The sequence below is a fragment of the Poromitra crassiceps genome, assembly GCF_964638095.1.
Source record: "Poromitra crassiceps genome assembly, chromosome: 27".
NCBI lineage: Eukaryota > Metazoa > Chordata > Actinopteri > Beryciformes > Melamphaidae > Poromitra > Poromitra crassiceps.
The window spans coordinates 10090403-10104301 of NC_139650.1; the positions used below are offsets into that span (position 1 = coordinate 10090403).

The window sequence follows — 13899 nt, forward strand, 5'->3', positions numbered from 1 at the left end:
GAGAGTGTTTACTCACTCAGGGGATGCTTTGTAGGGACTGTCCTAATGCAGAGAGAGTGTTTACTCACTCAGGCGATGCTTTGTAGGGACTGTCTTAATGCAGAGAGAGTGTTTACTCACTCAGGGGATGCTTTGTGGGGACTGTCCTAATGCAGAGAGAGTGTTTACTCACTCAGGGGATGCTTTGTGGGGACTGTCCTAATGCAGAGAGAGTGTTTACTCACTCAGGGGATGCTTTGTAGGGACTGTCCTAATGCAGAGAGAGTGTTTACTCACTCAGGGGATGCTTTGTGGGGACTGTCCTAATGCAGAGAGAGTGTTTACTCACTCAGGGGATGCTTTGTGAGTTCAGGGCTCTTGGTCCTGAAGATGCGAAGGCTCTCTGCGTGGCCCTGGGAGATGTGCATGGCCAGCTTGTATCCCTCTGGCAGCTTGGCTGGGCCTCTGGTCCGCAGCACCATGAGAGACATGTCCTTCAGATCTGGAAACCCACAAATACTCATGTTACTATTGGGAGAGCCAGTCATTCCATTAGTATCTCCAAACATCAGCTTTCTATTTTGGAAGTAGACTTTGTTCACACCGTACGCCAAAGCCACGCTTTAAAGCCACGCTGAAGCTGAGCTCACGACCCCGCCTTGACCCCGCCCACAACTTCCATTGACTTCATGCCTGGTAGCTTCACGCTTCACGCTTGGAAAATAGGACTGAATCCTGAACGATCGCTTGAGTGTGGCTTGAGCAAGGCGCGCGCGCACGGCTGGTGTGAACGGCTTCGCCTGTTAACAAGGACGCCCGAAATGAAACTTCTGGGTTGAGCGTAGGTTGAGCGTTGCTTCGGTGTATGGTGTGAACTTTAAAGTCCTTAAAATCAACCTTAAAGTTGAGCTGAAATGAAAAGTGACTTTTTAACTTACATACCGGATTATATCCCCGGTCATATTGTGCACCTATTTAACAATATATGCCAAAAAAAAGTACCCCCCAAATAATTTCTTCGTATTCTCATATCAAAAATCACGCATTTTCTTCCTGTAAAATAAAATATGCAATGTGCTTACGTAAGCATGTACTAACCAATTTCAACCAATAATGTCATGAAATTCACCTGCCAATCAACCTTCAGGACTAGAAGAACATGGCCACATGGGTTAACACATTGCTAGCCCATCAATGTTAATATCTCTCTGCATATAACCATGCAAAAAGGAGGAAAATAAAAAAGGAGGGATATCTTAATTTAATGTAAATGCAAAGGACTATGTGTCGGTATCCTGTTTGACAGAGATATGATATGTCATGAGACGGGATTTAGATTAGACTTTTAATTGTAATGGAGCACTCACAAATTAATTTTGAAAACCTCCTTCTGAAAGTAAAGTGATCATTCACTCTTATGCATAATGATGCTTTTGTTTTTATACATGAATCTGGATTCAAATACGATTGACAAATGTTTCTTTGTTTCTTTGTTTGTTTGTTTGTTTGTTTGTGAACAGTGTGTGTTGGAGTGTGTGTTGGAGGGGAAGCACATGACTGCTTATGTGAGGCATGAGTAGGCAGCCAGGCCTTTGATTATGATCTTTGATATTTCCCTTTGTTCAGTGCAGGACAAGCAAACAAAGCTTTTATGTAAATAGCCTAATAATGGAATATGGTTTGATTATTTGATTGTTATATTCTCTATTGCATTCAATATTGGATCAATCTGTTATGCATAATTATTGGTAAATTGACTAACATTGGTGTAGAATGGGGGAAAGGGGCACCTGATCTTAATTATGTTGTTACAGAGACCTGACCTGATTGGCTGGTTTGGCTCAGAGAAGCTACTGTATATAGGATTCAAACCCAAGCAGCGTGGACCACGGAGAGCAGGGTTGGAAATTAACAGGGACTCGGCGCAAAATGCCTGCAAAGAAAATCTAAATTTGCCCTAGGAATTGAGATGACGGAGGCTTTTAAATGCTCAAACGTTACTATTGCAAAGCGTGACTTGAAAATGGCCAGCTAGGCATCCGTACCTCCACAAGCCCCGCCTCCTCCTACTAGTGTTATTTGCCTCAGTGACAGACAGCACAAGCTAGCTGAGCAGCTAGATCACTAGTCCGTTTTTATATAACTCGCCCGTTTGGAGTAAAATAGATGATAGAAGAGGGGTTGATTGACAGATCGCCTGTCCAGTGATCACGCAGCTTGCCGATCACAGACCAATAGCAGGCGGAGCTGTGGCTCTGGGAAACTCCCATCTCACGTGAGGTGCGGAAGAACTCAACCCATTCACTCCCACTCTGCTGACGAAAAATCAAGATGGTGACACCCACCGTTTGAACGCCGCCAGGAAAACGAAGTTTAATGGGATAGATACGTCCATATTATTTATGTCTATGGTCACAACTAGAAAGAGATCAAAATGAAATAGAAAAAGTTGCTGACCCTCTCCCGCTCTGCCCAGGGCCTAAAAAAACGTTGTTTGTTTTTGTTATAAGAGTCTGCTATTGCGGGTCTGGGCTTGGAGGGATGACTGGATAACGACATGTATTGTATACAGGACATCTGGAGACACTTTACTATACTCCCAGCCAGGCCTGTGTCAAGAGGCCTGAGAAGTACATTACATAACATGCCAGACAATCAACAGTGTTGTAGAGATGAGATGATAGGACATGAATTTTAGAAACAAAATATGCAACTTCTTAGTTACTCAGGTATCCCCCAACATTTGATGCACCTGAGAGATGCTCTCTGAGTGCTCTTACATGTTTCAGCTCTACCTGAGTCACTTCCTACTCTGCGAGTCCCTTTTTCCTGTGTATGTAGTATGTGTGTAGTATGATGTGTAGTATGATGTGTAGTAGGAGCGAGGTTTTGCTCACTGCACAGCGCCACCTGCTGGCCACACATACAGTACATGGAAAACACAAACACAAGACTGCAGTATGAATAGTGACTGTGTGGCCTATGTGATTAGATTGTATTTCACACATGGAGACCTCGTGCACATGCTGCGATCTCATTTCAGCTCTAAGTAGTTTCTCTCCTGGGAAGAAAGGGGAGGAGTCTACTTATTCAACCCAGCCACCACATCACTCACACACCACGGTTATCAAACCAGTTTCCCCATATCACTGCTTGGATCTGCTGACTTTGCCCAGGCAAATACAGGCTGCGTCTTGGTGGACAACATCCAGGAGCAGGAGCAAGCTAATGGAAGAGAGGGAGAGAGAGAGATAAGAAGAGAGCGAGGAGACCAAGAGACTATTGTTTTACCTGAGACCCTGGAGATGGTGTCCTGCTCGCTGTCCGGTTTCTTCCAGTAGGTGCGCTCTGAGTCACAGTTGACCAACAGGATGGCTCCATGCCCACTGGGACCCCATGTCCAGGATCCCTAAGGAGGGTTGAGCAAGCCAGATCCACCAATAAGAAGAGCTTTCTCCACTCTGCCATAGCAACATGGAACAGCCTTTTCCCCGGAGGTTGTTAGAGACATTACATCAAGCAGTGTTCATGCCTTCAAGAAGAGACTGAACAAACACCTCCTCAGCAGTGTTGGGGGTAACTCATTACAAAAGTAACATATTACATGTAATATATTACTTTTAGCAGTAACTCAGTAATATAACTTATTACTTATAGGATTTCAGTAATATTATACCAGTTACTTTCTCAAGTAACTCAAGTTACAAATTGAGTTACATTTTATTAAATCAAAGCACATATTTAAAAAAGATACAATCATTTGCTAATCAAACTGTGTGTTTTTATGCAAATAACCACTATAGATGACAATAACAAAGGAAAATAATAACATTTAGAATTTTGGATTGTTTACACTGACTTCAAGGCGGTTGAAATTATTTTTCGGGATGGTTCCGGGGCAGCGATGTCATTCGGCTGCTGCTATCGTTTTGGTAAAAGTAATGCAAAAGTACTGTAATAAGTAACAAGTTACTCTACACAGAAAGTAATATTGTAAAGTAACTTATTACTTTCAAATGAAAGTAACTAGTAATATGTAGTATATTACATTTTGAAAGTAACTTTCCCAACACTGCTCCTCAGCACCAGACCCTACAACTCAAGGACTTCTATTCATCATACTTAATCAGTCTCACATATATTTATGAGTAGCAGCAGATCAATGCTAGGCTCTCTGAATGTTGTTCATGAAGCCTGTATCTGTAATAGCACAATAACAAAAAGAAAAGAAAAAAGAAAAAGGCTTGTATCAACACGTGTGTGTGTGTGTGTGTGTGTGTGTGTGTGTGTGTGTGTGTGTGTGTGTGTGTGTGTGAATCTGATAAGACTGGCAAGTCACCGGAAAATCAAAATGTTTTTGTTTGTTTTTTTGGTCAACCAGCTTGGAGTTTAGAAGGCAGAGTTTGTTTATTTGCACATATAAAACTGTTGAAACACAGAAGGAACAGAGACACATTTCAGTTCACCTCTGAAGGAGAAAAACAAGGCTAGGTCGGAACCTAGCACATCGGCCAGCGCGATAAAGCGTTCACGAGCATCGGCACTCAATTCGGCACTCAAATTGGACTGGACAAAGCCAGATCTAGGGCCCGCTTGCACTGGCCAAAAAGGGGAGGGGGGTCGAAATGAAACAGTGTCAACTAAATGGCAACAACGAAAGTCAAACAAGGCAACAGGCCATCTGTCTGTTGGTGGTTTTTACAGAGACAACAACCTCAGCTGGTGTGGACTGTTACATCCTGTTGTCTAAACAGACAGGAATCTGTGGTTGCTAGTGTCCTCTTTTATGCTGTCGTGTGCTGGGGAGGCAATGTCAAAGTGAGAGATGCGATGCGGCTGGACAAGCTGATCAGGCGAGCGGGCTCCGTGATCGGTGGAGAGATGGACTCTGGTGAAGGTGGCGGAGAGAAGGTCTCTCAACAAACTGCTGTCCATCATGGACAATGACAGTCACCCACTACACACCACCATAGTAGGCCAGAGGAGCTTGTTCAGTGGCAGGCTGCTGTCACTGAGCTGCTCTACAGACAGACTAAAGAAATCATTTGTCCCCAGAGCCGTTGGACTTTTTAACTCTTCCCAGCGGGGGAAGTGAGGTCATGTGTTGCCTTCGCTCTGTTGTCTCTGCTGCGTGTGTTGTTGTTGTTGTTTTTTAGCCCTGCCTGTTTTTATTTTTTATTTATTAAATGTTCTCTATTAGGCACTCGGTCACTTTAGGTTCTGGCTTGGCACACGGTCTGTTAGTATCTTTTTATATATTTTTTTTACTGTGTTTTTCTAATGTTGTCTACTGTGTGTTTTTATTAACTGTATGTGAGCTGCTGGTACATGAATTTCCTTCGGGATAAATAAAGTATCTACCTACCTACCTACCTAGACCTGTTTGAGCTCACCTTGTTAGCGTTGTTCCTCTCCACACGGCCGTCTCTGTCAGCATCCACATCCAGAGAGATCTCTGTATGAGAGACACATGTTGGACAGAGAGATCTCTGTATGAGAGACACATGTTGGACAGAGAGATCTCTGTATGAGAGACACATGTTGGACACATCCAGAGAGATCTCTGTATGAGAGACACATGTTGGACAGAGAGATCTCTGTATGAGAGACACATGTTGGACAGAGAGATCTCTGTATGAGAGACACATGTTGGACAGAGAGATCTCTGTATGAGAGACACATGTTGGACACCACCCAGTGTGTTTGCATTGGCAAAGTATTCCCCATAGTCTATGTGTTTGTGTTGTTAGTATCCATGGTCATATCGTGGAAGCTGAGCTGACAGAGCCATCCAGCTTTACACCTCCTATCATGCCTGGATTGATCAGAATTGTGATAAGAGCTTATCTAGGTGATTGAAAACTGAATGTGATGCTTAAACAAATGGATTTAAAAGTAGTCCTTCAGTATCACAAATCACGTTGGCAATTTGGTGTGCATTTAAACACGCCCTTGATACTCGTAGTAGTAGTAGTAGTACTACTAGTACTACTAATAATATTAATAATAGTAATAATTATGATATAATTTTATGCTGGACACAGAACAGCGTGTAAAAATGTTAAAATATAAGCATGCTGTTTCATCAGACTGTAACATACCAACAGCTGTCAGGTGCAGGATTGCTCTCCCCAAGACCTCTGTCTTCTCCCCATAGTACTGGACAGATAGCTTCAAACAATAACAACAACAATCACTTACTGTATTACACACAATTAAACATGACATGTCTTCTTGTTAAAAGAAGGGTGATAGACTCTGCATCAAATAAAGCTTTTATGCCACTAGATTAGAAAGATCATAAAGGGGATATAGAATCCAGCAATGATGGTCATTGTCATTAACACATTTCCAGTCAAAGAAAATCCCACCAAAATGGTAAAATCTACTATGAAATCCAAAAAGTCCAATAAGTTGTTTGGTTTCTAGGTTTGAAAGAGAATTGTTCATGTCTAACATATTTATGAATCTGCAATTTTCTTGGAATAATATCATTCTGTTCATATTGTGGCTCATCCATTTTTTCCAAACAATTCTCCTTCTGATATGATGATGGTTTGAATGTCAGGTATCTGTACATTGACCAATCAGGTTTGAAGGTCAGGTATCTGTACATTGACCAATCAGGTTTGAAGGTTAGGTATCTGTACATTGACCAATCAGGTTTGAAGGTCAGGTATCTGTACATTGACCAATCAATGTGTTGCTTTTGTAAATGACACTCTGTTATCCTAGCCACAAAAAGACCCGTCAGCACATGACTTCACCTGAGTAACGAATCGCGATACATTATTTAGTGTTTGTTGACAGGATTTTACGGCACAATCATATGTGCACCAGCCAGGTGGGCTTTCAGCTGCACCATCTTCAGGATCAAACTATGACATCCAAATAAAAACCTTCAAGAAGATACTGGTCCAGTATCTGCTTGAAGGTTTTTTTTGTTGATGTGTGGTCTTTTGAAAAGACCATAATGTATCAGGACCATATTGTTGCCTACTAGCAGCAAGTAGAATTCAGTTGACTGTAATGTCAGGTCTGAAGGCCGGGCATGTCTACTCTAATGTTACCTTGCTGTCATTTTCAAATTGACTGGCGTGGTCCATGCTGATGAGAAGTACCGAGTTCCCATTGAGAGGGCTGGGAGAGAGCGGGGCGGTCTCCTGGCCCGCCGGGCTGATCCGGTACTGGACACTGGGACTGCACTTCACAGAGAAGAAGTTGGAGGTGGGAGGGGCGCTCCTGAGAACAAGACAAACAGCACATTGTGACGCATGCGAGGGCCCTGTTTAAACAAAGCAGATGTATGATGTGAAACATTTGGCATCTCAAAGCAGCTGAGTGTTGTTGAGCACTAACAGTGTATGCAGGCTCCTATTTCAACAGGCAACAGGTGGCAAAGTTAGCTCTAAAGTTACAGTTACAGTCAGAATAAAGCACAGTGCTAGTACAGAGAAGAGCAGGGCGTTGATTTAAATATAGGTTTCATGAAAACAACCAATTAGGATAATAAGTGCTTAATAAATCGACTTAGTTCAAATGCCAACTGCAGAGCATCTATGATTCAAATAGAAATGAGACAAAATAGGACATGAATTAGAAGATGGATCTTTGTTTATTGTAATCATCAACTAATCAAACACTCTGTGTTTGACTCTATATCCTGGCAGAGACATGGTCATGTGACATCTTTGGACATCTTTGGGACAACAAAGGCTGCTCTGTTGGACAGCAGCAACAATGGACTAATGTTGAGTCTCTCTGTCCTCTGGACAAAGCACCATGAGGTCTGCCACCACCAGGACCGGAATACTAATCGTGGCATCCACCCAGTCCAGCCTGTGCTGTGGGCTGACAAGGCCATTCTTCTTGCAGTAGACTAGTTCACACATGTGTTCACATCTAAAGCTGCGAAGTCCAATTATGAATCAAGATTGAGTCTGAGACATAAAGCCTGATGGTCAGTCAGCCTGCTTTGCTCAATTTCTAACATTTAGGAGAAACCATTGATGACTAGGCTTTATACTTATATTATAGCCTATACACCGGCTACATGTAGGCCTACGTTGTTTTTCTTGTAAAGTCCAACAAAAACAAGGTATACTACTCAGATGGATAACAACAGTTCCAACTCAAATGCCCAAAATTGTGCGAGTCACCCACAACAAAGCCGAAATCCAGCACATCCCAGTCTACAGTAGCCTACCTGCTGATAGTTACAGTAGCCTACCTGCTGATACAGTAGCCTACCTGCTGATAGTTACAGTAGCCTACCTGCTGATGTTGGCGTTAAGCTCCGTGCCGACCACGCAGATGACTTTAGTCGTTTTCCCATACTCTAATCTGAGCGTCCGGGGGTGAAGCATGGCTGCTGCCACCAGCTACACTGCAGTAACTGTACTAGTATATGCTAATATACAGTCTATGCTACACTGTGTCGCGCCGCAGATCGTGTGTCAGACAGAGCTGCTGTAGGTCAGTAGGCTAAATACCACCAGGCTGCGACAGCCAGCACCGTCTACCCGGAAAGCAACGCGTCCGACCGTGTCCAAGCAGCTGATTATGATCGCTGCAGGTGCTTAGCCTCGAGATGGTGATTGGCCAGACAACTGAGAACTGACCCCCCCCCCCCCTCCTCTCTCTCTCTCTCTCTCTCTCTCTCTCTCTCTCTCCTCTCTCTCTCTCTCTCTCTCCCTCTCTCTCTCTCTCTCTCTCTGTCTCTCTCTCTCTCCGTCTCCCCCCTCCCCTCTCCCAGATCCTAGCAAAAATAAATACACGAATAAAAATACATAGCCGTTTTATAACGTTTATATCCTTATTATAGACAATAATAAGCCTAACTATTTCTAGCCTACTTTATTGTAACCTACTTAACGGGAGATGTAGACTAGTAATCTAACATTCCAGTGTTGGGAATTATAGGCTAGTTTTGCTGTGGGTGCGTTCGTAAAATCCACTCTTGACGCTCTACACAGAAATGAGAGAGCGAAGGTACGGTACATTACAACGGCGCTCCCAATTTACGAACGCTCCAGTGTGCGCTCTGGGCGCTCCGAGTGCTATTTCCGAACGCACCCTGTGATAACACGCATGCACAGTAGCTTTTACCAGGATGACAGTCTCTAAAAACAACAGTCGACGTGATGCGATGGGAGTCGAGATAAAGACCCGAGAAGAAAAGACGTCGGGTTTTTGTGTAGTTTGCTTTCCTACCTGTTGAGGTTCACCTTCGAAACGGTGCCAACCACATGGAGCGCACGCACGGCTTTCTCCGTGTCCAGAGTCAGACGCAGTGTCCGCTGGTAGACATGTTGCATGTCGAATATCTTTCTTTTCTTTTGTAAAACCTCCGTCGCCGCCTCTGTCTCTGTCTCTGAGACCTGCTCTTGAAACATGGTGATAGTTTGCTGGAGAGTGCAAAATGAGATGTGCTTTTTCCTGTTTGTAATGTGAGACAGAATAGCCTATAATACCCTGGCGGCCTCCGAGGCGATCGAAGCTTGTTCAAGCATGCACCTTATTTTGCAGTTTGCACTAAAAGAGCGGATTCTGATCTGATCCCCTGGGAGAGTTAGTTCACCCACGCCCAGGTGAGGAGGGGTGTGGTGAAGAGGCGTCTAGAATTCCCAAGACCCCCAAGCATGTACAGTCAAGTCTGTGTGTGTATGGTAATGGGTCCATATGCTACAGTAGCCTCAGTCACATGCAGACATTCTGAGCGCACCCATTTCATAATTATTTATTATAAAAAATAAAGTTATATAGCCTACAGTATGTAGCCTACATTTATTTTAAAACCACAAAAGCAAATTATTTCTAAAGGTTAGTAGAGGGAGAACCTCGTAAACGCTCTCACTGCCCGATATGAAAAGACAACAATCACTGTCTTCTGAAACTCTACAGTAGTACAGAGTACAGATTACAAAAGACAGGGGAGATCACATAACATTTCACTCGGACCAAAACATTAAAAAAAAAAATCGATGTTTTTTTTGTGGTTTTGGTCCAAGTGAAAGTTGTTCTATGGTCTCTCCCAATTCTAAATATAGCTGAACCGTTTGGTTTGACCAAGTAAAACTCTTTTTATAAGCATTTTACGAAATGTCTATGGGAAAATAAATTGCGGAAGAAAATCTCTGGTACAGTGCTGAAGCAGGAAGTGACGTTCACTTTGCCTCTCTATTTGCTCCTTCGTAGCCCCCTGTGTGAGTCAGTGCATGCAAAGTAAAGGTCAGGCAGTGCTGTATAGCATTCTTCCAGCAGGAGGCAGTGCTGTATAGCATTCTTCCAGCAGGAGGCAGTGCTGTATAGCATTCTTCCAGTGGCCAAGGTCTGTGAATACCTGTGCTGGAACACCACCACCACCACCAAGTGCCTGTGATCTGTATAGTACATCCTGTACTGACTTGGTTAGAAAGACTACTGTGCTGACATATGTGATGTATAGGTTAGAAAATTGAGACTTCCTCAATGTTTGGTTAATGTAAGTGTTGTGAAAATATGAATTAAACAGTCCATAAACAGAAATACCCTCAAACTATTGCTGTGCGAAGTCTACAAACAAGCCACCCGTCCACTGGAGGTGTGAGTGTTGGGAAAACAGAAATAATAAATGCAGTATGCTGCTGCTGTGATTATTCATTTATGGTTCACAAATTATTATTTTTTACCATGAGTGACATGAAAACACACACAAAAACCTGTTGGTACTCCTACTTTTACAAGACCAAAAGACAAATAGAAAACAGTTTGACACCATATAAAATTCCAACCATTTATTTAATATTTTTGCACCATAGAAAAAGGCTATTTCATATTACAGTAGTGCTCCAGGCACATGAAAGGCAGTATATAAAAATACAAAACAATAAAGCAGATATTTGTTCACATTTATAATACATTTTGTATTGCATACATGTGCTCAGCCAATAGAGCCGCATTTAGTGCTCCACCTGTGATCACAGGTTATTTTTTAGAATTCAACATGAATTTTAATAGGCGCTTGGACATCAAACACATAGTATTTGCATAATTTAGCTCTTCTGTTTTTCTTGGCATACTGTAAGTATACTTCTTCACAATCCCTGTCAGCAGAGCAACAATGAAATGTATTTACAGAGACATGGAGCCACATAAAGTCAGAGACATTACGTGATATATGACATGACAGGTATGCTGCAGACTGACAGAGAAGAACTATGGGCAAACACTCCCAGCATGCACAAAACCGTTAGTCGTCTGTTTTATGGCAATTACTGAATGACTTCCACAATGGCGGTTAGTGCAAAAAGTTGTTGACAGCAAGACATCATTCATGGTTGGTGAGCTCATAAACCTGTTATGTTTCACCAAAGGAACAATGCATTTCCCTTTGTATAACAGAGCAATATACACACGTGTCCCACAAGACAAAAGATTCAGAAGGTGTGACACAGGTGCACAGCAGTAGCATTGCCACTGGCAGAATGTGACATTAGAGAATGGTTAAAGGTTTGTCTTCTGGAGGTACGGTGATGCAGTGGTAAGCACTATCGCCTCACAGCTCGAAGGTCGTGGGTTCGATTCCCACCTGGGGACGAGGTGAACGCTGAAGGAATGCGTGCCCGTCCGCATGTCCTCGAGTGCCCACCGCCCGGGTGGGGTCGGCAAAATGGCCTTTCTGTGTGGAGTTTGCATGTTCTCCCCGTGCCTCCCGGGGGTTTCCTTCATATAGGAACCCCCTTCACAAAAACATGCAATATCCTGGTTGCTAATGTGGTTCCTCCTCTGATCGTTAAGGGCGCCTGTTCAGAGGGAGGGGAACTGGTTGGAATAGCATGAACCTCCCACGTGCTATGTCCTACCGGTGAAGCTTCCTCTGTCAGGTGAAAAGAAGCGGCTGGCTGACTGCCCATGTCTCGGAGGAAGCATGGAGCCAGTCTCGGCTCTCCCCAGATCGGCAGAGGATGGAGTAGCAACCAGGATTGAGAAATCAAATGAGCACTAATGGGGGATAAAATGGGATAAAAAATCGAGAAAAAAAAAAAAAAAAAAAAAAAAGTTTGTCTTCTCTTACAACAGACATGGTCTTCTCAAAGAGCCTTTAGGTGTGATAAGAGAATCCAAAAGTAAACTGCTCTCACCATAAAACAATATAAGAGATGCTTTGTTTACATAATATAGATTCAATGGTTCATTCTGAGTGACCATGTGACACTTTCTACAATGATGTCCAAACTGAAAGCCATCCTGTTTGGCAAGTTGAGACTAATAGGCTTTAGATGTTATTAGTTATTAGAACAGGGCGTTGACAGACTTCAACACAAAAACATATTTTCATTCTGATGATGACAAGGAGCAACAAGAATATTTTTTGGAACAGACAAAAAAGGCACTCTAAAGTCCATTATGAAATACAAGTCCTTTCATTTACGTTAACTGCAGCCTTCGATATAGGAAGAACAGCGTGCCATTGCTTCCACAGTTCTGCACAGAATGAAAACGCCACCCGACCATGTGAACCTCGACCACTTTGAGACAGAAAATACAGTTGGGTTCCTCCTCAAGACAGACCTGCCATTCAGCCATGAAGGCAGAGAGGCCTACAAGTAGCTGGACACTGTGATAGCAAATTACAACACTGGCTTTCGGTTGGCAAATGTGTCCAGAGACCCGGAAGCTCGAGTGAGTCTGACTTGACCCATTCATTTACCATTTACCACTACTGCTGCGTACAACCTATTGAAGGCAGAGACATTTGCAGAAATTATTATCGTCTCTTCTGGAAACTTGAACTTGAAACTTGAACGTGAAACTTGAAACTTGAACGTGAAACTTGAACGTGAAACTTGAACTTGAAACTTGAACTGGAAACTTGAAACTTGAACTTGAAACTTGAACGTCAAACTTGAATGTCAAAGTTGAACTTGAAACTTAAACGTGAAACGTGAACTGGAAACTTGAAACTTGAACGTGAAACTTGAACTTGAAACTTGAACTGGAAACTTGAAACTTGAACTTGAAACTTGAACGTCAAACTTGAATGTCAAAGTTGAACTTGAAACTTAAACGTGAAACGTGAAACTTGAACGTGAAACTTGAACGTCAAACTTGAATGTCAAAGTTGAACTTGAAACTTAAACGTGAAACTTGAACGTGAAACTTGACCTTTCATGCTCTTTAACATAGGAGCGTTTTTGAACATGCCCGGTAGGATCAGGAGGCTCTACATCTTGCTGTAGACCTGCTCCAGCTGTGCCATCCGGCCATCGTGATAAGTCACTGTGCTGTTGTATATTTGGCAGTTAATGTTGTCCTTGGCCTCGATGAGTTTGCCCCTGTACACCTCTCCAGTGTTGGTCTCACAGGTCACCATGTGTCCTCCTGCAAGACCTCGATGGGGTATACAAATTAATAATTACGGATAATAATTATTAATTTGCATCCGTATGTATGGGCAACTGGTGATTTCCCTTTCAAAATCAGCCAAGATGTCCCTTCTGTGCAGGTGGGAGAGCAGGTTTGGTCTGGACAGCTGTAGGGAGAAACAGAAAACATACATGTAGGAAGGTTCTCAAATAAAAATGTCACTCTTAGCAGGAACAGGAAAAAGAAAGAGGCACTGAAACAAAGACAGAGGTACTCACGTCGGCCTCTCGTTTGCGCCGTTTAGCTGCCATCTCTCTTTGCACCAGGTATTGTGGTGGAGGATGGCGTTGCGTGGTCACAGGCAGCACGTCAAACCGGGGACGTTTGGCTCCTCTGTCTGGACCTGGGAGGCTAGAAGGAGAATTTTCTTCAATTAATAAACTTGGGAGAGAGAAATTTGCTTCTGCTTTTCAGAGCTTTCTTTCAAAAACTCTGGGTTGGGCAAAGCCCAACCCAGAGTTTTTAACTATTGATTTACCTTTCATTACTTTGTGCACTTTACTGGCCATTTGT

At 43.0% G+C, this 13899-nt stretch overlaps 1 protein-coding gene across 2 annotated transcripts in view; it reads right to left on the minus strand.

Moving 5' to 3' along the window:
• padi2 (peptidyl arginine deiminase, type II) overlaps positions 1-9474 on the minus strand; it is a 34014-nt gene extending 24540 nt beyond the window's left edge. Inside the window, exons 1-6 of one of the 2 annotated variants that reach the window (XM_083661529.1) lie at positions 9193-9474; positions 7050-7221; positions 6081-6150; positions 5373-5434; positions 3271-3388; positions 329-481 (exon numbers count right to left, since the gene is read on the minus strand). In XM_083661529.1, the coding sequence (XP_083517655.1) occupies positions 329-481; positions 3271-3388; positions 5373-5434; positions 6081-6150; positions 7050-7221; positions 9193-9374 (757 nt within the window). In that variant the 5' untranslated portion in view covers positions 9375-9474. Of the gene's footprint in view, positions 1-328; positions 482-3270; positions 3389-5372; positions 5435-6080; positions 6151-7049; positions 7222-8253; positions 8408-9192 lie in introns of those variants that run through there. The other variant, XM_083661530.1, reaches the window with a different exon arrangement.
• Positions 9475-13899: the final 4425 nt, after the last annotated feature.